A 27,273-nucleotide genomic window follows, 5' to 3' on the forward strand; every position below is an offset into this window, starting at 1 on the left:
CCTGGTCATGGACGTATTATAATATCTCTATGGTCCCGGTAATCACATCAATCAAAGTCAATCAATTTCACAGACCATAGAGTAGGATTATATTGTCACAGACCATTAATAAAACATGCAAATGTCAATTTGCAATTTGCTTTTTAATTTTGTTTTTGCCTCTTTGAAAATCCTTAGAGAAATCAAATATGAATTATTTGTAAATTAATTATTTATTATTGTTTTGGGTGTTGGTGGGCGTAATTTAGATAACTATCTTTTGATTTGTTTATGATTGAATTAATGTAGGCCGTAGGTACATAAAGTTAATAAGACAAATATATTTAAGCGCAAAAATGAGTACTATGGACGAAATTGAAGAAGAATCGAAGGCAGCGGCTGAAAAGATGGTGATGAATATGATGCAGAGACCAGGGCAGTTGGAGAAAGTAAGTTTCTCACAGCAATAATAGCTATTGCTATAGGTTGCCTAGTAGATATTACTATTATAGTGATGTTATGGTCACTGTTGAATGAATTTGCAATAAAGTAATTTTTTTCAAATAATTGTTTTTGTTCAATTAATGATAGGTCAAAAATAGCATAAATACAACAGAATTGAAATGTATCTCAAATAAAGCAAAATACCTAGTACTTTTGTTCCATAGTCCATACTAAGGCAACAAGAACTGAATTCATCGGAGCACAGAGATAATGACCTATTGAATATATGTCGGTACTCTTCTGCATATGTGCATGCACTCAGTTTTTGTGCCTCGCCAATTAGTTATCAAAATAATTATTGGATGTTTATATTGCTCTGTAATTCTTTCTCTTTTTAAGGATGTTATTCATCAGTAGTATAATGTCAAGATTTATTTTGGAAATATTTTAGGTCGAGCAATACAAGAAGAGAATAACCCATAAGAAAGCATCTATTGAAGCACAACTCAAGTCAGCTGTTCAAGGAAAACTGGATGGAGTCAGTGTTGGCTTGAGACAATTACAGGAATGTCTGGATGATGTGCATCAAATTGATTTAAAGTAATTATCTATCTGTAACCCTTAATTAATTCACATTTCATGTAATAGCATCATGTGCCCTAGGCACATCATAACCCACAGGTACAGATAAAACTGACTTTATATCTTCTGGAAACCATTGTGATTATCTGTATTCAGTTGTTTACCTGCACTATAAACTTGTGAAACTTAACCTTGTCTATATGGTCACCTTCAGAACAAAATCTCTACTAATATTACACATGTGATAGTGTCTCTGACTGTCTGTCTATTGACTAGTTTTTCACAAGCCATCCGTTTAACCAATTTTACGTAAGCTGTACAGATAGCTTGAATCTTAGAGAAGGAACATAGGCTACTTTTTATCTTAAAAAACTAAACAGCTCCCAGAGGATTTTCAAAAACATAAATCCACTCTGACAAAGTCGCAAGTATCTATTTTTGGTATACAAATAGTTTGCATCCCAGAGATTGATATAGGCTACTTTAACGCACAACAGACAGAAACGTTTAAGTGCGGAAACCAGCCCAGAGAAATAGGCTACTTTTTATCCCAGAAATGATCAATTTTTAGATCCCACAAGATTTTTGAAAAACCTAAAAATAAAAAACCTAGTAACTCAGTAAAACTTTCAATTGACAGTGTTAAAAGCAGCTTCTTATTTAAATCAGTTTTAGCATATAATAAATACTATTGTTTATAGGATGGATGAATTAGAAGAATTATTAAGAAGTGTTCCACCCCTTGTAGCCTCCCTTCAGGCTGTTCGAGAAGAAGATTCTCGTCATTCGCAATATGTGACAGCTATGGACAGCTTGAAACACATTTTTACAGTACCGGAAAGTGTTGCCAAAACCAACCAATGGATTGGTGAGGGGAAACTTCTACATGCCCATCAGGTAGAGATTTTACTATTAAAATTACGACTGTGCTTGCTAAGAATATCTCAATTGCAGGGCAGGCGATGTAAGCACGTTGTATAAAATATGCAATTTACAAGTTACCTTATATGCAAAAAAAAAAGTATTCTTTCTCTATAATCTACTGTAACTGTGGCTTGGAGGAGCTCGCTATCACACATCTAAAGAAATCCAGAAATACTATTAGAAAGTTTAGATGCGAAAGTGTGTCTGCTTATTATGTTGGTCTGTTAGCTTTTAGCACCTAACTGTGACAGTTATAAATGTATTGCTATCTCTTTCGTAAGTGTCCCTGCCAAAAAGGATAGCAATAGATATAAACCTGTAATTTAATTCATAAATGACCACAGTTCTGAATGTATTGCTATCTCTTTCATAATGTCCCTGTGGAAAAGGAAAGCACTAGATTTAAACCTGTCATTTTAGTTTTGTCCGAAGATTGTTTACAGCAGAAATCTTTATACATTTCTACATTGCAGTGTCTTAGTGATTTGGAGAATTCAAGAGATGATCTACTGTATGAGCTACACAGATTACCAAATCAGTCCTCTCATGATAAAATTATGCTCAAAGCTTACTTTGAGGATGTCGAGGCAGTCTCCAATTTGCTAGAAAAGCAGATCAAACTTATTTTAGAGAGAACTTTGAACACTGTACGAAAGGAGCCGACGGTCATTGTTACAGCTCTTAGAATTATTGAGAGGGAAGAGAAAAGAGATCAGATGGCGCTTCAGGTATACAAACTGTGATTTGTAGCATATAGCTCTAAAAGAGGGCGCCTATGGTGACAGCAACGTGAAATGATTACTTTTGTCTCATTCACTTGGAGTGAAAGCCATGTGAGGCTGTCTTGGAGTGAACGATACGAAAGTAACCTTCCGTTATCGTCATCGTTTTTTATTGGGCACCATAGGGGCCCTCCTTTGAGCTACACAGATTTTCTTTATAATAATTTAATTCATTATTCATTGATTTCAAAACATGTCCAGTTTTGCTTACCATGAAACTAGGAACTCCCAAGAGGAATTACGATTGCCTGTGAGTTAAAAGGTTACACTTCATACGTGCTTCTCCATACAAACGCATTACGCCGATAATTCTATTATTGATTATTTTAGGTTTAAAACTAAGCCAATTATTAATTTATTTCTTCACAGTTGAACCCCTGAAATCTCTATCTTTATTTATGTACTAAGTCATGATTTAAAGCAAACTTTAAATTGGATGGGGATCAGGCGACCCATGAAACTGTTTTATGCTAAGTTATAAAGCATTTTTGTGATCTGTCTTAAACTGTTGGGTAATCAAGAGTTGTAGTCTTGCATAAATTAAACACTGTTCATCCAAGGTTGTAGTTTAATAAAAACGCTTATTTGGATTAAAGAAATGTAGGCACCTATCTCATTTGTCGACATTTTTAGCAACAAGACCAATCAGGCTTTATGCCACCTGGAAGACCTAAGAACTGGCGTACGAAAGCTTTTGAAGTATTAGAGCGCGTCACCGCTCAACGCGTGGAGGGCACTCGCGTCGATGAACGCGAGGATAACAAGTTATGGCTTATACGATATCTGGAATTGACAAGGCAACTTATTCTAGAAGATCTGATGGTGGTTAAGACTTTATGCGTTCCATGCTTCCCGCCCCATTACGACATCGTCAATAAATACGTCAATATGTATCACACCTGCTTATCCACTAGTGTAAGTAGTGTAAGTTTGATAATTTACAGAGAGTTCCGTACCATCGTATAAGGAATTACAATTGAATTTTCATGGCGGCCATTTTTAAATTTTTATCATTTGTTGTTATAGTGGCAATACTGCACATTCTGTGAAAACTACTCCCTATCTATTACGCTTCACGAGAAAAAGACCGCTGACAGACAGACAGACAGACAGCGGAGGCTTTGTAATGGGGTCCCCATCAGATACGGAACCTTAAAAATGACTCAAATAAAAATACGATAAACTCTGTAACAGTTTTTTGTGGATTATGGTAGGCTTTGTTTGTTGGAATGAATTAAATACGTACTTTATTTTTTAGTTACAAGAAATAGTCCAGACCGGTTTAGAAGGTAATGAGTATGTGACTTTGTTATCATGGATTCTGAACACATATCCTGGTCCTGAGTTAATGGGCAGCCCCAAGGTCAATGTGGATGTTTCCACTCTGCCACCACTACTGACTGATGAGATAATGCAGAAGTTACAGGATGAATATTTACAGGTACATTATGTTGTCATTGTATTGATGTATCATTTTAAAACTAATTTTCTAATCTGGTGCTACTCGTTTTGAATTCAGCCTGACGAGGATACGTCAACATTGCGGTTCAAATGGACGAAATCCAAGTCATAAAAATGTGGCTTCTAGTCAAATAATAATTATTGTAGTTAAGGCACTGTAGATGCCTCTGTGGCTGTTCAACTAAGATTAAATCAAATTGGGTCAGATTGATTCTGATTGGGCCAATTTATGTCAAACTGGATTGGATTGGGGCAGATACGCCCAGGTTGTTTTGGGTTTCACCTTGCGGGTAGCGCACTCGCGACACGCGATCCAGAGGCGTGACTTGCGAGTAACTTAGATATTTTATCGGACGAAAGTAACGTGAAAGTTTTTAAAATAATTGCCAAACAGAACAGCTGTTTGGAGGTCGCCATCTTTTATTTGGGTGTTTTAAAGTTCCTTTTAGTACTGTAGATTAAAATATCAATAAAGACCCTATTTTTTTACCTACTCATTCACCCATTTTCAAAACTACTAAATTCTAACAATTATGACTTTTTAAAATGTTGTTTTATGTTTTTATTTAAATCTGGTTACGCGTAGGCATGTTTTTTTCATGTAATTTCTTTAATAGAAAATGGAGTCGAACTACATGGAATGGATGGAGAAGACGCTAGAGTCGGAGCGCGCGGAGTGGGCCGGCGAGCGCTCGCCCGAGGTGGAGCCGCACACCAACGCCTTCCACACGCACGCGCCCGTCATTATCTTCCAGATGATCGACCAGAACTTGCAGGTCAGAGACGCCATACAAGTTATACCTGGATTATGCATGCCACGGCACTATTGCTCCCTTTTTTCTAAAGTATCTGAATGTATGATATGATGGCATACATTATAACTCATAAGTATTTTTTTTTGTACTGGCCCGTGTTAAAATAGTTTCTTTTCTTTTAGGTAACGGAAACTATAAGCAAAGAAATCACATTCAAGGCCCTCTTGCTGAGTGTTGATCAGGTCACGCGCTATGGGAACATGTATAGAGAAGGAGTTATACAGTTTAAGGTATTTTAATATATATCTTTTCAAAAAATGTAGAGTTTACTTCATGTGTTAATTTTAAAAGTTTTGAGAATGAGAATTTCAAATAAATGATGTACAGAACACCCACCTTGAAAGCAGAGCTTACATAGGGTGTATTTTTGCGTACAGAACGCCCACTTCGCGGACCGATCGCGCGTGGCGTACTTCACACACCACATGATCACCATCGTCAACAACTGCGAGCAAATGGTGCGCCTCGCGCAGCAGACGCAGACGCGGCGCTGGCCGCCCGCCAAGCACCACCCGCCCGCCGAGCGCAGCTTCGAGCGCCTGCTGCACACTTTCCAGGTAAGCTTCTTTGAAATTATGGTCCTTGGATTCTTTGTATCACTTCGACCGTCTTCGTGATTGCCACCAATTTTACAGTTCTGTGCCAATACTTGTGACCGCCAGGGTGGCCGTAGGCCTTTCTCAGAACGTATGTGTATATCCCTTCTCTAGGTGGATGCTACGTTTATGCATTAGAGCGGGTTAGTAGCAGAGTATGTGCATCGGAGTCTCGACAGGCTCCTGGCATAGTCTGCACATAAGCTTAGACAGCGCTCACTTTGCATGCGTGCGTATTCGTATGAAATTTGGTCGTGCGACCACTTACGAAAAGACATGAACGACCCCGATCCTCAAACTCAAACTTTTTTGTTGTTGTAAAAGTTGTAACAATAAATATAAAAAGAAAGAAAAGTGGACAGGGAAGCACTGCGCTCTATAAGAGATCTCTACCAGTGACCCTTGGCAGTGCGAGAGGTTGTAAAGGGAGTAGAATAGGTACAGCAAAGATAGACAGTATTCATGAAAAAAAAGCTTATTATTAAAATGGATATCTTTGTACACTTTTTGACTGTCAATTGTTGAATCAATTGTAAGATAATAGAGATATTTAATTACGTAAACTAAAAATTGAAGCTCCAAGGATTCCAAAGCTCCCTGATCTGAGAAGAAGCACACAACAAACTCAGCCGGGTATTCTTTTTACTATCCCCATTTCTTTTTAAACTTTCCCACTTTTCAATAACACTTATCCCTAAAGCACTATGGGGTGCACTCCTAGACCCTGTATAAAATAATTTCTGAGTTTTTTAATCACTTTTAGCACTATCCTGTAATTTATACAGAATAAACACCAGAATCATTGTTACAGACATTAAGAGATGAAGCAGCAAAATTTCTGTTGGAAGAAGCTTTTCTAGATTTGGAAGAACATTTCGACGATTTATTTACTATCAAATGGATGACTTCAACTATACCAGTCGACACAATTTGTGTCACACTCGAAGACTATTTCCAAGACTATAACCATTTAAGGGAAAAGAACTTCGAGTATGTGATAAACGAGGCTCAGAATCTTGTATACAAAAAGTATATAACCGCAATGCTGTCAAAGAAAGTAACTTTCAAGACGGTAGAAGAAGCTCAGCAAGCTGCCACTAAAATTGTGAAGGAAGCCAATCAAATTAGATCATTCTTCAGAAAAATAGCGTTGCACGCGGAGGGTGTCAATGTGGATTGGCCGTTTGAAGTTATGGGTGTTTTAGCTGAGGTAAGTGGGATTTTAATATTCAGGAGCTTCAGAAAATAGGTCTAAGTATAGTCGGAGTCTGATATGCCAATAAAACTAGCGACTCGTTGGACAGCCACAGCATAATTTTTACCCGACTACAGCAAAGCCAATAGGAAGGGTTATTATTTTAGCTGTGTATGTATGTTTGTATTAGATTCTGTGTGTTCCACCGTAGTGCCTAAATTACTGGGCTGATTATGATGAATAAGGTCTCAATTGATTCGTTCTACTTACATTTTATATGAAAAAAATCAACGTCGCGCAGCGCAGCGTAAGTGTGTTTGGACCATTAGTGCGTATCCAACAAAATTGAATAATCTAGTACATTTTTGAGGTTGGTTTGTTCGGGATGTTTTGGACTGCAGTTGGCAACACTGGCCGTGAGTATTGACGAACCCGTACATTCAGGTGCTACGGTGTCAGGACATCGAGATGCTGTCGCTGGACCTGCACGGGCTGCTGGAGAAGTGCCCGGACGTGTCGGAGGAGCAGCTGGTGCGCCTGCTGGCGCTGCGTGGCGACGTGCCGCGCGCGCACGTGCGCGACACCGTGGCGCACGTGCGCGCCTCGCGCCAAGCACCGCGCGCGCCGCCGCACCCCGGTGCGCCGCAACTCTTCAAAAACATCATCTTTAACGATAGACTTCTTTCCCACTTCACCCTATAGTTTGAATAAAAACTTCGAATTTCGAGTACGTTATTGAGTGGCCTATAATTATTTAAGAGTTAAGAAAATAATCCATAGTAGAGAGAAATTTTATTATGAGTAATAGTTTATGCACGGACTTCATCCGCGTGGACTACATAAATTTTAAACCCCTATTTTAACTTCTTAGGGCGATTCTTTTAACTCTCTGAATCCGTGAAAATACATTCCAAAGTAGTCAGAAAAATATTTGTACGGTAGCTTAAGCACTAGGTCCAACTTCCGTCATCCGAATTCTCTCTACGCGACATCCGTGAAAATGTCTCGGATGTGCCTTGGATTCCAATCGTACATATTAGGTAGACAAGTCCACTAAATAGACTGGATTTCGATCAGAGATCGGATTAGTGCGTAAGCAATATCATCCGAGTTCGGTCCGAGTTTTTTATATCCGTATTTTCACGGATTCGGATCGGATGAGTGCGTAACCGCTCTTAGAGGTTGAATCTATTAATTTTCAAAAATCCTTTCTTAGCGTATGTCTACGTCATAATAGTTATCTATATCTTATAGGAAAGGCATTCAGAACCAGTGGTAGATGCTTTTGACGATTCAAAAGAACTTGTAAAAGTCTAATTGAATAAAAATATTTTGATTTTTTTTTTGAATTTTGAATAGCATGCCAAATTTCTTCCCGATCTGTTCAGTAATTTGAGCTGTGCGTTGATAAATAAGTCAGTCACCCTTTTAGGTATATATTTATTACAGCCGTTTATGGTGTATATAATGCACTTATTTTTTTATTAATTAAATAGTTATGATTATTTAATTTAATTTATAATGTATTACATCTGATTACGTATAACCTGTGTATCGAAACTGAATTGTACATAATATAATCTTAAAACAAATTATAATAAATCCAGACTTTTGTTAGACATGTGGTGTGGATGTTATTTTATTTTTGTCGATTCCATCTCAAGGTTTGCCCCACATTAGAATCTTGTACAGTAGTGAAGCGGTCCCCTACGCCGCTACAACGTTTCGCTATTAAGAAATATATAAGCGGTCGCGAATTAGGTACTAAATCACTGCTCGACCACGCTATAACTTTATGATATCACAGTATTATATTAACACTGATAAGTGGTTTTTTTAATAATTTTGTGTGTGCTTATCGTTAAGATTTGTGGAAAATTTGAGTTGCAAAAGGTGTTTGAAGTAAGCTAGCGAAATTATCTTGTAACTGAGAATCAATTTGTGCGGCGGCCGGCGGCGGGGCGGGCGGCAGCAGTCCACAGTCGCACGCGCGCCGCTCTGAGCGATGTGGGCCATTGTTCTGCTCATCTTCTACGCCACAGGTGACTTATTAACATTGCTTTTTATTTTATTCTATCAGCAAACCAAATAGAATGCCCCATAGATTTAACAAAAATATTTTTTAATTGTATTCCTAATTCAATATTTGGGTTCTGGTCAACGTTTTACACCAAATACCAAAATTTCAGGTTTGTAACTCATTTCGTCTACGAGCTAGAGACCTGAGACATGATCCGGGCAGACAGACAGACAGACAGACCGCAGAGTGACATTAATAGGGCTCCGTTTTTACCCTTGAGTACGGAACCCTAAAAACCGGTCAAATACGAGTCGGTCGAAGGGTTCCTTCTATAAACCATACCAACGTACAAGATACGTCATACTTTTTAATTATACTTATTTACATTTTGAAATTTTTAACGTTTGTTGTTATAGTGGCAATAGAAACACACTCTGAAAGTTTTAACTCTCTACCTATTGCGGTTCATGAGATACAGCCTGATTACAGACAGACAGATAGACTGTTCACGTAGGTACTCGTACAGCTTACTAATTTACTTAGGTTTCAGTTGTAATTAGCGTCGTTATTGAATTAATATAATATATGCAGGTAAAAAGAAATCGAAATAATATATCGGCGAAGAAAACGCCACATCATATCACGCGTTGTAATTCAAAAAATAATTTGGTAAAAATCGCAGTCATTTTCCGTTATCGCTTCGTGCTCTCGCTGATTACTTGTACCTATTTTAAGATGACCTAAGAACTGCCTAACAAAACATAGTTTTTTTTTTTTAATTTGCAACGTGTTGTGCTTTAATTCGTTATTGAGAACGAGGGAGCTATTGCCTCAAAGTTCATCAAATATCAAGCACGTCAGTTTGTTTTAAAGGTTACCCCATAAGAGTGCAAACGGGACCCTTGGGGTAGTGAGGACTAATAGGGTCCCTATCAGTAGGCCTCCGCTGTCCGTCCGTTTGTCTGTCAGCGGGTTGTATCTCTTGAACCCGTAATAGGTTGGGAGTTAAAATTTTCACAACATGGGTATTTCTATATACCCATGTTGTGAAAATAACTATAACAAAAAAAAAGCCCCTTCAGCTCATACCCCGATTTCCATCTCGACCTGTCGTTTACTATATCTAACCTATTTATTTCCTTCGAAATAGTTAGTTGGAATTTCAATAATATATGTAGATGTATCATTCAAATAATTAATTTTTGAGCCATTATATCATACCCATAGGTATTCGGTTCGATATTGGAATGTGGAAAATTAACTACACTTGACCGACAAACCTTTATGTTGCAATTTCCACGTACCTTCGTCAAATTAATGATTTTGGAGTTGTTCCAAATAAATAAAGAAAACGCGACGCCGCCGTTGTTTGTGTCGATGATGTGTGTGAGATGGTAACAACAACTGGGTTTGAGAAACAAATAGAAATCAAAGGGCTAAGATAAATGAGAAAAAAGCCGTGGTGGATCGGCTACAAGATGTTGATGAATATTAAACTAACCTACCTACTTTATCAGTGCGCTAGTTTTGAATCAAGGTAATAAATTACTAGATAGTAAATTCAGGATTGCTGGAAGATAGGTAGAACTACGATTATATAAAAATATCATTGTACCTAAATCTTTTGTACTAGCCTTTTATTAACGTTTATACTATGTATCTTTTTAGCTATATTTTTGTAAATATTTTATGTATAAAAGTTGTAGGTTAGTCGAATAAAATAAAATAAAAATAAAATATAAAGAAAAAAGGTTCCAAGGTGCACATCTTGGAAGTTTCCTCTTTTCTTTGCTAGATTACCTACCTAGACCAAACTTGACGAAGAAAATAGCTCTACTAGCTGACTTCGTCCGGATGGATTTAAACTTTTGTAACCCCGTGGGGAGCTTTAGATTTTCCAGGATAAAAAGTAGCACATGTCACTTTCCATGTGAAAAAATCACGCTGATCCGTTGCTCCATTGTGGAGTGATTGAAGGACAAACTAGTAAACCAACAAACACAAGCATTTACAATATGGGTTGTGATTGAAATAGGCAAATCAGTCTTGAGACAAATACACGATATCACGGTCGAAATATTTAACGATGACGATGATTGACTTACTACAAATCAAAATATTTCAAACTAAGGAAATATAATATAAATATAAATATCGCTCACCCTACTTTTAAATGTCACTGTTCACACTTAGATGTAATATAATATAATATTACATCTAAGTGTGAACAGTGACATTTACCTAAAAGTAGGGTGAGCGATATTTATATATAAGATATTATATTTCCTAGTTTGAAGGCAACTTAAAGCAATATAAACTAAGATTCACAGATGTAGACTGTACCTAGGTAAACACGAATCAGGAATTGGTTTCGGCAAATGCCTAAGCAAATATCTCAAGGAAGATTAACATCATTTTCGAATTATAAGTTCAGCTATAAATAGACGCATGATTGGTATTGCGGAACAAAATTTATATGCAATCCTCTCTTGTGTTTGTCTGTAGCATATTCCTGTTTCGATCCTTCGAAATTCGTACATTGACTAAGCGTTAAGAGGGCTCCTCCGTCACTCGTTTCATACCATTTCATACAATCGTAGTTCCAATTTCATTTGAATATTAAGCAACCAAAGTCCATGAAATTTTGCAGACATATTCTAGAACCTAATATCTATGTCTGTGGTTTTCCAGATTTCTGTTAAAATATTCGGTTTCAAAGTTACGCGGTCTTAAAATTTTCATACAAATCTTTGAGCCCCTGTAATTTTAAAACTACATATTTTTAGGAAAATCTAAAACACCACAGACACAGATATTAGTTTCTAGAATACGTCTGCAAAATTTCATGGACTTTGGTTGCTTAGTATTCAAATGAAATTGGAACTACGATTGTATGAAAATGGTATGAAACGAGTGACGGAGAGAGCCCTGTTAATGAAGCGGTCATTGGTATCAAGGGATATAATTATTTTATCTCATGTCTGCCTAGGTATAGGTACAGCTACTCATGACTCATATAATAATCACACAAAAAATATCCCAAGAAAGCATTCTAAATAGGTATGTAGATACTAGAAAAGAACTGTAAAGAATTAAAACTGCGCACATTAAAAAAAACAGCAAAATGGAATAAAATATAGATTAACTTATTTCAGGTGTTTTAAGCGGGCGCATTGTATAGGAAGACGAAATTATGTGCTTCTTTATATGAATAACTAGATGATGCCCGCGACTTAATCCGCGTGGATTTGGGTTTTCAAAAATCCCGTGGGATTTCTTTGATCTTCCGGAATAAAAAGTTTCCGATGCCAGTTTCAGGGACGCAAGCTATCTCTGTACCAAATTTTATATAAATCAGTTAGGTAAATGTTTTTTTACGAATCCCTTTTGAACTCTTTGATTTTCCGGGATAAAAAGCCTATGTCCGTCCCCGGGATGTAAACTAACTCTGTACCAAATTTCATCAAAATCTGTTAAACTGTTGGGCCGTGAGAAGCTAGCAGACAGACAGACAGACACACTTTCGCATTTATTGTATTGATATGTAAGGATAGGTACAGAAGGAACGTTGTCATTGAGCCGATAGTGAATGAATGAAGCGCTCTTACACTGGATTAGATAATAATACTAGATGTCTATTTATCGGATAATTCGAATAAACGGCTCGCGCGAGCCACGCTTGAGGTCGGCTCGGACCGCGGAGGTATTTTTAACATTCCCGGACCAACTCAAGGTTGCCTGAGATAGTCGCTTATTCATCGGATATGACCTAATTTTCTATTAAACTTATAAATAGCGCCCTTTTAGCACAGGCTCCCATTGATATTTTGATATTGCGGTGATAAAATGTTTACAGCTTCCGGGAAGCATTTTTAACTATAGGTATGTATTTACAAAATGTTTATCTTAACATCACTCATTGCAAGTTCAATGTCCAACAATCCAAAAACCAGTTCAAAAAACTTTAATATCTAAAATTTAACACGAAATTAGCTGTTTGGAATTTGACAGCATGGTTTAGCCGCCTACACGTTTCTATACGTTTTGTATATTCTAAGATATAGTAATTGCCCTAGTAGGTGGACAACGTTGTAAATCAAATAGATGAATAGGATTTTTTAAAGTAGGTAGTTACTTGAATAATCATATTAATATATCACATGGACATAACCAGTTTAATGCGATTTAAGTGCGAGTCGCACTCGCGCACCGAGGGTTCCGTGCTACAGAAGGAGTAAAACGGTATTGAATCACTTTTGTTAACGAACCGCAAAACTAACTTTGTTTGTAGAAGTTTTTTGTTAATATCAAAAAAACTATGATAATAAGAGGAATAGTTATATTTTTTCTGTATAGTAAAAAACTATAACTTCTATTTCAGATTTTTCGATTGGTAAACTTCGAAGATAAGGCGGAGGAAGGATATTTTTTTCAAAAAATAAATAAAACTTCATGAAACTTTTGTTTGTCATGTTACTACAAATTCACGGTTTTCGGATTTTTTCCTTTAGTTGTGCCTATACCTCCCACTAGGCTACTTTTTATCCCGGAAAATCAAAGAGTTCTAACGGGATTTTTAAAAATCTAAATTCACGGGGGTGAGGTCGCGGGTATCAGCTAGTAAATCATTATGTTGTAAATGAAATAGATAATTTACGTTTTTTCAGGCAGTCAGCAAATATCCATAACAGAATTTTCAGTACCTGACGCTGTAGAGTCTGGACGAGACGTTCTTTTGCAATGCGGATATGAGTTGAATTCCAGTGAAACCGGGCAAGGATTGACTGTAAAATGGTGGTTCGCGCCAGTTAACGAATCCGATGATAATCCGATCCAACTGTACCAAAGGATAGGGGGTCAGTCGCCCGAGAAAACAAAAATAGTAGAAATTGGTGAGTTCCGACTGAGTAGTCAAACCGAAGATCTCTGTTTCCATAAAACTCTGTTATAGTTATAGTATATGTATATAATTATTTGGTGAATTATTTAAAAATGTTTGATACCTGGAAGCTCGTAGTGCAATTAAAATTATGGCGCTTGATGGCTCAGTACAGACGGTTCCACAGATCACAATATACTATCTCTAATGGCTGGTTAGGCTGGCTCGCTTATGCGCCACGTGTTGGGATAAATTGGCAGTGTGGATCCCTATTACACCGTTTTGTTCGCTAGCTGCTCCATTATTATAGTTCTTATTTTTATTTTATCGTAAAGTTCCGACAGCAGTAGGTACTTTACTAACATTACAATCTAGCCTATGAGTGAAGCTAATAAGCAATATTATATATATTAACCTAAAGTCTAAACTTATAGACGTTCTTATAGAGTCGGCCCATTGACTTATCTTAGTTTACATACGTATACCTAGTTATTAGAAGACACTTTTGTGCTTGTTCTTTGAATTGCACTATACTTTCACCATATTATTATAGTAGGTACTGTAGGAATTTAATTAACATAAGAATGGGCTTATTTTCGTATTATGACACAAAAATGTTTCAGAAATAAAAGGGAATGATGATATCTTACTACAGAATGTCACTCCAGAAAGTTCAGGCACATACGAGTGTGAAGTTTCAACCATAGAGGACGAAAAACGGCGACATGACACTCTTATTGTTTTCAGTAAGTATGAAAATATTAAGTCAAAACCCGCTATTCTTTTTAGGGATCTGTACCTGAAGGGTGCCAACGGAACCCATTAAGCCTCCGCTGTCCGTCCGTCTGTCTGTCAGTCAGCAGGCTGTATCTCATGAACCGTAATAGGTAGAGAGTTGAATTTCCACAGAATGTGTATTTATATTGCCGCCATAGATATATGTATAACAACAAATAATAAAAAAAATGGCCACATGTAAATTAAAACAATTAAAACGTGTTATCCCTTGTACGATGCTACGGAACCTTTCGTGTGTGAGTTTGACACGCAGCTGACTGATGTTAAGTTTTAAATGTAAGTAGGTGTATATACTTTATTGCACCACAAAACAAATGACAGGACAAAAAGAAAAAATGTAGGTACAAAAAGGCGTACAAGTGTACACATGTACGTAATAAATAGTAAAATGACAGTGTTTAATTCCAGCAAAGGGCGAAATGGTGCTGAACATCACAGAGGTGGAAGACGGTCCTGACGAAGACGATGAAAAGGATATACTGGTGACCTGTGTGGCGACAGATGTGGCGCCACCTCCAGATCTCGTCATTACTGTGAACGAGTACGTAGATTTTTGTTTCCTTATGGTGCAAGAGACGGGTCTGCCCGCGAAATTCAAATTTAATTTAATTTTTCGCAATTTATAAACTAATACGACAAAGTAGGCTTATGGCATTCTGATTCCGACAATGGCAGTATCATCTTCACAGGATTACATAAAAATCTTTGCTTGAAAGTGTTCAGTTTAAGAAATTAGTCAAAATAATGAGTTTGACGTGAGTTACTCACAAATTAGTCGATATTATAGCTAATTTAAAACTGCTGCTTAGCTGTTAAACTGGACCCTTTCAAGTAAAGATTTTTAATTAAACCTGTGAAGATGATACTGCCATATTGGCGCAATTAAAGTGCCATAAGCCTACTTTGTGGTATTAATTTGCAAATTGCGAAAAACCAAATTAAATTTGTATTTCGCGGTTAGACCCGTTTAGTGCGCTTTATTGGTTAAATCACCATTTCCAATTGACATCGAAAGTTGCGGATTTAACTAATTGTCAACATGCCTATTCAATACCATTGGCATTTTCATTGACGGTGTTTGTGTTTATGCTCTTTATGGTTATAGTTTATGGTTGGATCTTGTTTCAATGCGACGTTACAAGGGTAGCTGCTTTATGAGTTTTAAACTTCTTTGGACTTACATTAGATCGGATTTGATTGAAAGATTTGACGGCCTCCCTGGCGTAGTGGTAAAGCGCTGCTGAGCGTGTTGGCACGTTATGCCACAAATACATCGATATATGACTCAATACGATGGTTCAAGGTCAGTTATTTTTAACTAACTCCAACTGTACCTACTCATAAATATTTTCTACAACATTACAGCGAGGAGTTAATCAGTAATGATACAATAATACGTGAAGGAAACAGCACATTCGATGTGACCACGACAGTGGAGCTAAGCAGAGAGCAGGCGCTCGGCGCGAACATTGCCTGCGAACTCTACTTCCGAAACGCCAATATCACGCACGAGCAGTACAAAATATCAAAGACTTTCGATGCGGTTTCCACAGGTATGTTCGTTTCTTGTCATGAATGTAGAAAACATAGTCGGTTTTTTAAATGTAATCTAAGGTGCGGTAAATGTGGTGCTAATATTTTCAATTTTCATGCCAATCAAAGGAGTTCTGTGCAAAATTTTAGCTTTCTAGATCCAAAGGTTTGGGCTGGGGCGTTATTTAATCAGTCAGTGAGTCAGGATTTTCTTCTTTTTTATTTTGTTTAATAGTTTTTGGTAATGCCACACCAGTCAGGATTTTTCTTTTGATACTTTTAAATTTCTTCCAATTATTCTAAGTAGAATTTTAATTTTAGGATTGTTGCTTATGCTAAAAATAACAGCATTTTGTTGATAATAATAAATAATTAGTAACACGCTAGCAAGCTGTAATGTGCCACTGCCCTCTATTCGAGCTGAGTCTTGTTTTTGGTACTTTGATGGAAAACGGCAATTTTTAGGATTCCGTACCTCAAAAGTAAAAAGGAACCCTTATAGGATCACTTCGTTGTCTCTCTGTCTGTCTATCTGTCCGTCTGTCGTGTCTGTCAAGAAAACTTATAAAGAGACTCTTCCCGTTGACCTAGAATCATGAAAATTGGCAGCTAGGTAAGTAGGTCGTATAGCACAAGTAAAAGAAAAAAATCAGAAAACCATGAATTTGTGGTTACATCTCAAAAAAAATGTGTTTGTAATGGATAGGCGGTAGATGCGCGGAAGAGTTAGCTAAGTATATATGTATAATTTTCTTTAGTTCACGTGGATGAAGTCGCGGGCAGAAGCAACTGTTGTAAATAGAATTCTATTATTCCTGCAGTAGCTACTGATAAAACTTTGACTGACTACTAAAAATACTAAATTTCTAAAATCTGTAAGCCGTGGACTTAAACTATGTTATTTTACGATAAAATTACAATTTTAAATTACACCCGTCCGAAGCTGGGGCGGGTCGCTAGTACAAAATAAACCATAAACAAGACTCGTTCAAAAGCACGTTGACCAAATGAATGAGCACTATAGTAGTCACTGTTCGCGCTCTTATTGCAACAGCTATTTGGTATACTTTCGCTCGTGTTGTCTGTACTAACGTGCGGTTGTCGACGCAGAGCTGACCACGACGGAGGTCTTCGAAGACGCCACCACTACCGAAGCCTCCACCCCCGGCAATAGTAAGTCTGAGACCCCTTGTAGCCACATAATATCCGTTTTAAAGTATTATATATGCCTATCTATTTATCCTCTATGTCAATCTACCTGACTGGAATCTACAATGACTTACTACTATATACTTAGTGATCGCATACGAGACACCCTGTAAGAGCATGCAACCTATTTTTCAACAATAAAGATGCATTTGACTTCAGTAGTTGAATGACGCCAGTAGTAGCGGTCAGCTGACGTGACCGGTCGTGGTCGATTGCAGTAAAATATTATAGTGCACCTAAAACCAGTACAGTCCGACAAGGCTCTTTTGGCGCGTGGCCAAAATCGGAACCGGCTTTAGTTCCGATTTACATCTTGAGAAATGCACTTGTTGAGCATTCGCTGTATCGGCATAAAGCGACAACTGCGCCTTCACTCAAGTGCCGAGAGAGCCTTGTCGGATTGTACGTAGGTAGTCCAACTTGCGGTTTACGCAGGTCATAGTGAACTCAATCGACGGCGACCGTTAGAATCTGTAAATTATATGGAAGTCGCCGTCTTATATCAATTTAGAATTAAATAATTGAAAAAATTCGTTCTAAGGAAACGGAATTACCGAAAATCATTTCCATTCCATTGGTGAAATAATGTTGATTGAATATTCTTAATTACTCATAATACACGTAAAATATATACTTTAGTATCTTTTTCTACATGGGTAACACTAATTTTAGCTGTTAACATTCACTAATTAATGTATTTTAATAATTTTAACTACACTAATAAAACTCACAATAGTAGAGTAGGTACCCAAGTTTAAAATAAGCATTTAAAACTACTCTTTTCAAGATAAATTATTTTAGTAACTGAAATAAGCTGGCGTGACAGACGGACAGTCGTACCATAACAGTTATTTTTTACCAATTTGGTACGGCACAAATAATCTTATGTATTGTTCGCTACATCGACAAGCCGAATCGGGGTATGAAGTGAGTCGTGCATGGCGGGACGCCGGACACAGTACACACCCGCGCTTTCATAATTTGTGATGCACGAGTCCGTATCGACCGCGTTTATCGATTGTGTCGTTGCTTGTTGTTTCGTGTAGATGTTGAAAAATATGACTTCGTCACACGTAGAAATGAAATAACCAATAATCCATTCTCAAGCACATGAACTAGCCTGAAAAGTAGTAGAATATTGTGACATCGAATGCGAAAATAGTTGTTATAAATACACTGGATAGGCTCTGTTTTACACGTGCATATCGAAAAGAAGTCGTATGTCCAAAATAAAATCCGATTCATAATCAGTAGTATCACATTAACAATTAAAGTCACTTATCACACTAATAAAAGGTGGTAATATTTCTCTCATTTTATTGTGTACTTACCAAAAAATTTATCGATATCGGTTAAGCTCCCGGTAGGTATATGGTGTCACCTCACTAGAAAATTGCCATCTCGACAATATAGGTATTATAATGTCTGTCTGGAAGGGCGGGAAACTGCGTACATATCTTTCCCTAACTTGTAAATAACTACAAACCTGACGTAGGCTAATAATCTATGTAAAGCCAGACGAGAAGAAAAAAAATGTCCGTCTGTTCCTAGGCCCTAGTTTGCACTTGCATAAAGATTGAACTAAAAATATAGATGGCGCGTTATTCGCTGTTGTGTAATGCATCACGAATATTAGCCTAGTAGCTAGTAGGTAATTTATACTTAGGTACATACGAGTAATCGTAATATGTAAATTAGTAATTATACCTTAAATGTCCGATCGAGATGCAGTTTGCTATAATCATATTTTTTGTGTTTCAGGAGTCATCGGGACCGAGTCGAGTTTCCTTCTAGTCATCTCTGTAATTTTCATTAATGATTTCGCTTTTTTAAACACTGTAATTAAATTTATATTATTAAACTTTTAAATGTTTTCTTGGGTATTTTATTATTTAAATATTTTGCATTAATACAATATTTTGTTATTCAAAATGGCTAAGAAAATAAATACATAGGTAACTACCTATATAAAAGAGAGATAAATAAAACAATTCAAAAGTGGCTAGGTATTACCTTACCTTGTGTAAATTTAATAATAGGTAATGTAATCATCATGAACCTTTATAGCAAGCACTTTTGTAGTCAGACATAAATCTAGTTATTCTCGCAGACACAAAGAAACAATCTACTTTTGGAAGACAATAAAACTTAATAAAATAATATATTTTGTTGCTTAACTTTGCAAACAATATAGATAAATAACATTCAACTAAATTAGTATACCTATATATAAAGCTATAGAAAGGCAATTTCAAACATAGGTCTATGAAGCTGTCAAAATTACTATGAAACGGGCATCCAAGTTGTAAAAATGTAAACAAAAACCTGGCAAAAAGAATTGCCCGCACGCAGCAGCCTGCAAAAAATTACGTTCGGCCATTTTTATGAAGTCATTCGCATTATCAGTAGGTAGGTACTGAATTTTACGACCCTCGCTTCGCTTTAATGGAAATAATAATATTATTATCAAATAGGTACCTACAACTAATGTCTTTGTAAATTAAAGTACAAAAAATACTTAATTATAATATACTCATTTGGTTGAAATACCAGACATGCTTTACAATTTTTCAATTAAAATATGGCATCTTTTAATACACTTTTTACCTCTACCTCTTCGCCTAGCAGCTTATATAGAGCGTACTTTGATTTTACTGACTTATAAGAAGTAGCCTTAGGGCGCTCCCCAGCACTTTCCATACTCATTTTAATATTAACCAATGAAACTCGATGAAATTTTGTAGACATGTTCTAGAAACGGAATTCTTTCTTGTAACTAAATATTCAATGAGAGTCATAGTACGTTTTTACTGTAAAGCGCTGAGGAGTGCGCCAGAATACTTAAGTTTCAGTTAAAAGTTTTAACTGCAAAAGCATTGCAACGTTAAAGTACCTACGCTCTCTAGATCTCACTCAGCCCTGCTTACTCACACAGTATTATAATGAATATTTCCGCATACAATTTTACAAAATATATTGGCAATAGCATAAAATATAATCCTAAAGGAGACTGGCAACGTCTTAGGTGTTTCAAATTTCAATATACAAAACGCTTTATTATTTAAAGAACTATTAGCTAGATATTTAATCCTATATTATCTTTGGCAATTGAAGGTTTCTCAACACCATGCCTCTGAAACACATAGCCGCTGTTTTTTCGGTCCAAACCGACTCCAAAAAAGTTACTATACAACTGCATTACCTGCCTCTTGTACACATATTATAATCGGTAATAAATGAAATAATTTTTTACTTTTTAGTGTTTGTGGTTATTGTTTTTTTACAATTTTAGTGGCCCCACTGTATTAAAATATGCTATGCCTGGTTAAAAATGTACTGTTTACTAAGCTATTACACTGATCGCGAGCAATATACCCTTATCCATTGAGAAGTTCTGTTCTCCACTTTCGAAGATATACTTCAGATCTTCACCAAACTAAAATGGGACCACTTCTGGAGCTAACCACCTACTAATCAAAATCTGTTCATATTTGGCGAAGTAATCACGTAACAAATAAAAAAACCATAAAGTCGATTTGAGAACCTCCTCCTTTTTTGAAGTCGGTTAAAAATATTATTATTTTAGAGTATTTGGTAAGTATATAAACAAATCTTATTAATAAATATGAAAGCAAGTATGTACTTAATGCTAAACAATATCAGCTTTCCCAGTATACTTCTTCGTCGATAACAAGAACTTAGTAAAATCCATTTACTTACAGTGAGAGCAATCAAAGATACAGATAAAAAATATGTAATTGGTTTTGAACTTTGGAGGTAAACCGTCGTTTTCCGATCTGCGCTAAGAATTTGTTTCATATTTTTTTATAACCTACTTCAATAATATCTTTGTTTTAAACCCAATTCAAATAGAATAAGGCCATACCTAAACCTTAATTCTAGCTTTGACTCTACAGCTAGGTTTGTACTAATATAATTAAACCAAAAAAAGCCAGTCTGTATCGAAATTATTTAAACTAATGGGTAGTCTATTTATTAGCTAGGGTACTCAATTATATTATAATATAAACAATAATATGAATACACGTGTATACATGTGAACCATAGCAACTGGCAGATATTTTTAGATGACTCCCTATTATGGCAAATAGGGCCAAATTAGGAACTTCATTAAACATCGAAATATAATTTTCATACTTCAATGGTACAGGCCTGAAGCTGAGACCTATAGAGGGCACTTTGACTTTGCTCAGAGTTAAGACAGTGTTAAAACGAAACAGCGCTATACAGCTGGCATAAATCTGTCTCGTTTTAACTGAAACTTAAGTCTAAGCAAAGTCAAAGTGTGCTCTATAGATTTCAACCTTTGTCTGTGTTCTGTAGTGACGGCGCACCCCGGAGGCGGAATGAACGGTGCATTAAGGTGCATGAGACGGGTCTGCCCGTTTTTCGCAATTTGTAAACTAAAACGACAAAGTAGGTTTATGGCGCTTTAGTAACGCCAATGGCAGTATCATCCTCACAGGTTTATATAAAAATCTTTACTTGAAAGGGTAGTTATAGTATCGACTAATTTGTGAGTAACTCATATCAAACTCATTATTTTGACTAACTTCTTAAACAGAACACTTTCAAGTGAAGATTATACTGCCATTGTCGGAATTAGAATGCCATAAGCCTACATTGGTGACCCGTCTTATGCACCTGAAACAAATGTTCGACACGTTTGAAGTTTGAACCTGTCCGGAGTGCGAGCGCAATCCCGCTCCGCAATCGCCACACGCGGCGCGCCGTCACACAGGACGCCGCCGCAGGCTTACATAAGACTGCTTCAGAAAGATACGAGTACCTACCTACTTACATAATATTAAACTATCCTAACCACATTTAACATTAATTTAACTCGTCACATCAATAAAATAAAATTATTACTTAATTAAATAATGTACAACAGAATTAGCCAAATTGTATGTATATATCTAAATCAATAATATAATCAATGTAAAAAAGAATGAATCGTCAGGCATTACTCAGTTTTATTAAATAAATGTAATATGTTTAAAAAAGAAATAATATCAAAATAATTTATGATTATTAATAATAAAGAATAGCTGCCTGATACTACTTCTACTGTACATAGGTACACAATCTCTAAAAAAAACATAGTGCTATCTTTTTTACAATGTACCTTCCAGAACAGGATAGAACATTTAGAGCTGTCAGTTAAGAGATTATGTACAACAGAATAAAGACCAAGACCAAGAAATGTGATTAAGGTAAAGTATTAAATATGTTCAAGCATGCACTTAAAAACAACAGTTCTAATTCAATATGACCAATTTTCCGTTTCCGATTTCACTATTTTTAAATAATGGCTTTTCTTTAAAGTTTATATTACATAATATTACTATGTCATGGAGGTATTGGATCTTAAAAACATAATATATACTTTCAACTTGTATCTAATATGATTTCTTCTCTATTCATAAAACGATAAACATACATATATTATTACATTTTTAGTATACACCATATTTAAATGTACATAAACATTTTTATATACTTAGGCTATCATATAACAATAATAAGCACCTAGAAAGCAACTGCCAACAACAATTATTTTAATATTTGGATTTTTTTTACTCATGTACTATACATACCTTTGGATGGAATAATAATTAAATATAGATCAATTAATATATAATTTCGTTGTTGTCTATTAGGTATATTTTTTAAATATAAAACATAATATTATAAGTATAGATATTTTGTGGGACTTATCACTTATTACAAAAACTGAAGGTGTGGTTTATGCAGGCATTAAATGCGTCTATCCCATAAAACACACAAGTTTAGCATCTGTTCTACATGCATCTATTTACAAACAGATTTATAGTATTTTTAATTTTGTTGGCTACGATAAACCAACAAAATCAGTTTGATAGTAACAATTAATTACTTTCATCTACATTAATGCACTACTTATTGTTGTACAGTACTAACTTTTTAATAACTTTGGTTTGATGAACATTTTACTTTGGCTTTGAACATCTGTTCATTGATTTGGTATATTTTAAAATTATTTTTTATATAATTTTTTTTTTTAAATACAATTGCAATACAAAAGTTATAAAATGTCCTTATATAGCTTAACTTTTGATCATTTTAAACTTCAAGATATTTTCCCCCTCCAAGCTTTTTTCTTGTTATGAAACTTTTATTTGTGGAAACTTGTAATTAGCTATAGTTACTTTTTTTCTAATTAGTTGTAAATATTCTTTTAATTAGCTGTAACTTATCTTCTTTAATAAAAAAATGTCAGAGATCTCAATTATTACTTCTACCTTTTTCCCCAGTGCTGGGACTCCCACATATAACACCACAGGAATTGTGCCTGTTCTTTCGGGAACCATCCATATTACTGACCTCTGCTCCTGCAGCCACTGAGGTTAATGCGACAGTTTTATCAAAATCAATAGTTGTGTAACCAATACTAGCACTTGGTGCAGGATTGGAGGAATTGACAGCTGTGGATTTGTCTATGCTGCTCTGGGACACCACTCTACCACGAGGCTGTGATGAATGTGATGCAGTACTTTCATTTTTTGAGCTATTGTATGATTGACTTTCTGGTGATGCCACATCTCTTACAGTTTTCATACTGTCCTTATTTGAGTCTATGTCGAGAATCGCATAGTTAATGTCTTCAACTGGAGACATAGATGCGAAAGTATCTGATTCTGAAAACTTCTGATTGTGCTCAGAGCTGTTAAAAATTTGTTTACTATTCTGAACACTATCTGTTATATCACCGAGCATCAAATTGGCGTAAGTATTTAATTCAGTTTTTGTTCCAACTGTCAGGTTGCAGTACTCAACTTGTTTGGGTGTAAGAGGTGTACTTGGTATAGCATCATTTCTATTTCCATCAAATATGTTCTCATTGGGTGCTATATTGACATATAACCTAGAAGGCTCCTGGTGCTCTATACTCAACTGTGCATAGTGCTCACTAGAATTACTCATTGTAGGAGACAGAAGACTATTAGCTGAATTAGTCTGTGCATTCTCTACATATCTATTTTCAAGAAAATGTGTTTCATCCTCAATGTCTCTTATAGTATTTAATACAGTTTCCTGTCTTAGTGTGTTTCTAAGCATAGCTAGATCTCTATTAAAATCATTGGAATACACATGTCTGTTATCAGCGGCTGTTTCTGCTTGATTATTGTTGTGTTCACGTTTAAAATCTCTGACTTGGTAAACATTAGTCACGTGGTTACTGCTGGCTTGTGGCCGTGGATATAAAGGCATAACTTCTAAAATGTCTGCACTGGAAGGCGAACGAGGTGAATGAGTCAGGGTTGGCAATGTTGGCGGGACTCCTGTGTTTCCAGCAACGTTTGGGAGATTGTTGTTAAAGTTTTGACCGATGTTATCTGGTTGGCCGTTGTCTATGGAGGAGCGATGGACAACACTGGCCTGCAATGTTTGTCGGCCTTGTGGAGAGGGAGTGAGCCTGGATACTGGGTATGGCACAGAATCATGCACAACATTTCTTAATTGTATTTGTTGTTGAAGTGCTTGAAACAATGTTGTTGCTCTTCGACATCTAAATGCATAAATTCCTTCTCCTGTTTCACACCTTCTTCCTATAAGGAAAGGAAATTTTCTATATCATAAACTAACAAAGTAGTAGGGGCTATTAAAAGTTCTATTTTTCTTCCCTAGAAATCGTGAGTCACTGAATTAAATTAGGGGTGAGACAGAGAGAAGATAAAACCATATGAGAATAGAAGAGATTACAACCAAGTGTTCTAGTCTTTAAATATGTATGCACAATATTATCTATTTCTTTCTTAGACATAATATAAAGTATTACCAATTTTGTTTGAATAGATTAAACATTAAAAGTTAATGAAAAAGTAGTAAACTGTAATTTTACCTGACTCAAAACTAAATATCTCTGCTTCAAATCCGTATCGCCGCAAGGAATGAAGAGGCCACACAGTCGACTCTCTACCTTCTCTGTACAAAATTATATCTGATTCTGTTATTTCTAGTTGTCCTGTACACAAATCTGCACCATTTTCGTCGATGTTAACAACACGAAAAACATTGGGATGTAAGTCAGAAGCTTCTTTTTTACTTTGAAAACAGCCCATTGTGAAGGTTTACGATAAAATTGATCTGAAATCTAGAATCCATGAATAGGTATCTTCAAAATCAAAATTATCTAAATTGACCAGTGTGGAAAAATACCAAAGAAGTTAATATACACACATTATTAGTAATTCTCGTTGCAATATTATCATCGTTTCTTTTTCAACATTATCATTCCTCGTATCTTTAATAAAATAATATAAAAGCAAAACTATTGTAGGTAAACAAAAAATGTGGAAATTAGAAATTCACAGATTGACACGATTGACAAACTACCAGCGGCTCGATTGCGGTTGAATAGAATGACAGCTACAATATGTCACGATTGCAATCACCTCAGATTGGTTGATGGTCGCGCACTATTGGCTATTATGAATTGTTGCAACAAGAATAGCATAAATTAAGTCAATCACAGCAATTGCGATTGTAATAATGATTGATGCAGGTTTTTTGGAATCAATGTCAAAACTCAAAACCACAGATTAACCAAACAAAATACGTCAAAATCTTAGGCACATATTCGCCACAGAAGAAATATACTATCTCTACGATTTTAACCCAGTTCAGTCGAAACGGGTAACATTGGTGTAACACTGGACATTTTTACCCGACTGCGGCAAAGCCAAAAGGTTATGATTTAAGCAGTCTATGTATATATGTTTGTACCCAAATTCTGTGTTCCACCGTAGTGCCTAAACTACTGGGCTGATTTTGATGAATGAGGTGTCAATTAATTCGTTTTAAACATCCAGGTGACATAGGCTATATTTTATACGAGAAAATTGACCTAAAGGATGTTACATCAAAAAACGTGGTCTCCAAAAAAAAAATGGGTGTATGAAATATCATTTCTTTTCAGAGCTAGAACCTAACCTCCATGGCTAGAACATTGCAATAAACCGTAAAAGAAAACCCAAAAAATGTTCGTTTTGTCACAGCTTAGTACAAACAATTTTATAAATCGTCGTTTTAAGTATTTGTTGTTTAAATACAGGATATGGTACACCTGGTACATAAATAATTACCGAAATTTCATATTCCTAACTAGTTTAGTTTTTGAAATAGCCTCCGTTACAAATTTTTAGAAACAATAAAACTGTGAATGTTGTAATGTTTTTTATTTTTTCGTTAAAACATACATATATTACATTAGACTTAGGTATTAAATTAAAAATTGTACATCATAAAGACACACATGTTTTATATTAAAAGATTATCTATATTTTATATACAGGGTGGTCAAAAAGTCGTGGATCAAACGCAATAGGGAGATAGAGGAGGTCATTTCCAGCAAAAAATAATTCTACAGCATGGCCATATTTAAATTGCCCTAAAAGTTATGAATATTTTTCGGTTTTTTAACAAAATACCGAATTCTCTTACAATTACACTAATTTTAAAAAAATGTGATAAAAAACAATAAAACAAACGATGTCGTGTCATTACTAAATAATGTATCAGCACTACAAACCTTCTATTGAGGCTCTGGCTACCAAATTACAAGAGCAATTAATTTTTTTCCAAAACTTTTAAAGCGTTACCAAAAATTAAGTGTCACTTTAAAAGCGCACTGTGAAAAAAAAATGTACTACGGAAAAATGTCCCTGTATTAGAAAAACTTGCTGATTTAATGCCAATTCAAATGAGGTATAATACATTACTCTTTGTTTCGTAATTCTGGTATTATAATCGTTTTTTAATGTCAAGGTGCAAATTTCAGTAGATTAGTTTAATTCAAAATAATTTTGAAGATTATGATGCTGCTAGTTAAACTGCTAGTTTTTTGTACGTTGGAATGCTAGAAACATCACTGTGCTTGTCACACTTAAAATTTGTGAAAAGAACAGAAACTCTTCACTATCACCACGTGCAAGAACTACCCAGAACGCCCGTCTTGCAAGTAGTTCATCTTTTCTAGGAAACAAAAGGATT

The 27,273-nt window shown here is 35.7% G+C and overlaps 3 protein-coding genes and 1 long non-coding RNA gene across 5 annotated transcripts; 2 read left to right on the plus strand and 2 right to left on the minus strand.

Annotated features, from left to right (window-relative positions):
* Nucleotides 1–121: 121 nt before the first annotated feature.
* On the plus strand, nt 122–7,505 carry LOC123869799 (exocyst complex component 3). The gene is made up of 11 exons (XM_045912839.1): nt 122–428; nt 875–1,023; nt 1,707–1,902; nt 2,403–2,657; nt 3,345–3,626; nt 3,970–4,152; nt 4,790–4,948; nt 5,110–5,217; nt 5,365–5,544; nt 6,395–6,793; nt 7,223–7,505. The coding sequence occupies exons 1-11, from the start codon at nt 336–338 to the stop codon at nt 7,478–7,480; spliced, it is 2,262 nt and encodes a 753-aa protein (XP_045768795.1). The 5' UTR covers nt 122–335; the 3' UTR covers nt 7,481–7,505.
* Nucleotides 7,506–8,064: 559 nt separating this feature from the next.
* On the plus strand, nt 8,065–19,091 carry LOC123869820. Of its 2 annotated transcripts, XM_045912877.1 has the most exons (7): nt 8,065–8,820; nt 13,466–13,690; nt 14,301–14,423; nt 14,884–15,016; nt 15,841–16,028; nt 17,119–17,181; nt 18,979–19,091. In XM_045912877.1, the coding sequence occupies exons 1-7, from the start codon at nt 8,784–8,786 to the stop codon at nt 19,083–19,085; spliced, it is 876 nt and encodes a 291-aa protein (XP_045768833.1). In that variant the 5' UTR covers nt 8,065–8,783; the 3' UTR covers nt 19,086–19,091. The 2 variants fall into 2 exon arrangements, with proteins under 2 accessions (XP_045768833.1, XP_045768834.1); XM_045912878.1 differs by lacking the exon at nt 17,119–17,181.
* A 123-nt stretch (nt 19,092–19,214) lies between these two features.
* LOC123869811 lies at nt 19,215–25,808 on the minus strand. The gene is made up of 3 exons (XM_045912856.1): nt 25,462–25,808; nt 25,124–25,375; nt 19,215–24,830 (listed from the first exon to the last, which is right to left on the minus strand). Exons 2-3 carry the CDS (start codon nt 25,341–25,343, stop codon nt 23,506–23,508), a joined length of 1,545 nt encoding a protein of 514 aa, XP_045768812.1. The 5' UTR covers nt 25,344–25,375; nt 25,462–25,808; the 3' UTR covers nt 19,215–23,505.
* On the minus strand, nt 19,215–25,971 carry LOC123869836. Its single transcript, XR_006796965.1, has 2 exons — nt 25,941–25,971; nt 19,215–20,469 (listed from the first exon to the last, which is right to left on the minus strand). It is a non-coding gene; the product is annotated as an uncharacterized LOC123869836 (long non-coding RNA).
* Nucleotides 25,972–27,273: the final 1,302 nt, after the last annotated feature.

Source organism: Maniola jurtina, chromosome 11, assembly GCF_905333055.1.
Source record: "Maniola jurtina chromosome 11, ilManJurt1.1, whole genome shotgun sequence".
Taxonomy (NCBI): Eukaryota; Metazoa; Arthropoda; class Insecta; order Lepidoptera; family Nymphalidae; genus Maniola; species Maniola jurtina.

What these genes read in the sequence shown, in the direction of transcription:
- LOC123869799 (XM_045912839.1), top strand. Translation starts at nt 336, where the DNA reads ATGAGTACTATGGACGAAATTGAAGAAGAATCGAAGGCAGCGGCTGAA. An exon ending in TACAGGATGAATATTTACAG is followed by an intron (nt 4,153 to 4,789) that starts GTACATTATGTT and finishes TTTCTTTAATAG; the next exon opens with AAAATGGAGTCGAACTACAT. An exon ending in GCCTGCTGCACACTTTCCAG is followed by an intron (nt 5,545 to 6,394) that starts GTAAGCTTCTTT and finishes TCATTGTTACAG; the next exon opens with ACATTAAGAGATGAAGCAGC.
- LOC123869811 (XM_045912856.1), bottom strand. Translation starts at nt 25,343, where the DNA reads ATGGGCTGTTTTCAAAGTAAAAAAGAAGCTTCTGACTTACATCCCAAT. An exon ending in GATATTTAGTTTTGAGTCAG is followed by an intron (nt 24,831 to 25,123) that starts GTAAAATTACAG and finishes CTTTCCTTATAG; the next exon opens with GAAGAAGGTGTGAAACAGGA.
- LOC123869820 (XM_045912877.1), top strand. Translation starts at nt 8,784, where the DNA reads ATGTGGGCCATTGTTCTGCTCATCTTCTACGCCACAG. An exon ending in AACAAAAATAGTAGAAATTG is followed by an intron (nt 13,691 to 14,300) that starts GTGAGTTCCGAC and finishes AAAATGTTTCAG; the next exon opens with AAATAAAAGGGAATGATGAT. An exon ending in TGACACTCTTATTGTTTTCA is followed by an intron (nt 14,424 to 14,883) that starts GTAAGTATGAAA and finishes GTTTAATTCCAG; the next exon opens with CAAAGGGCGAAATGGTGCTG.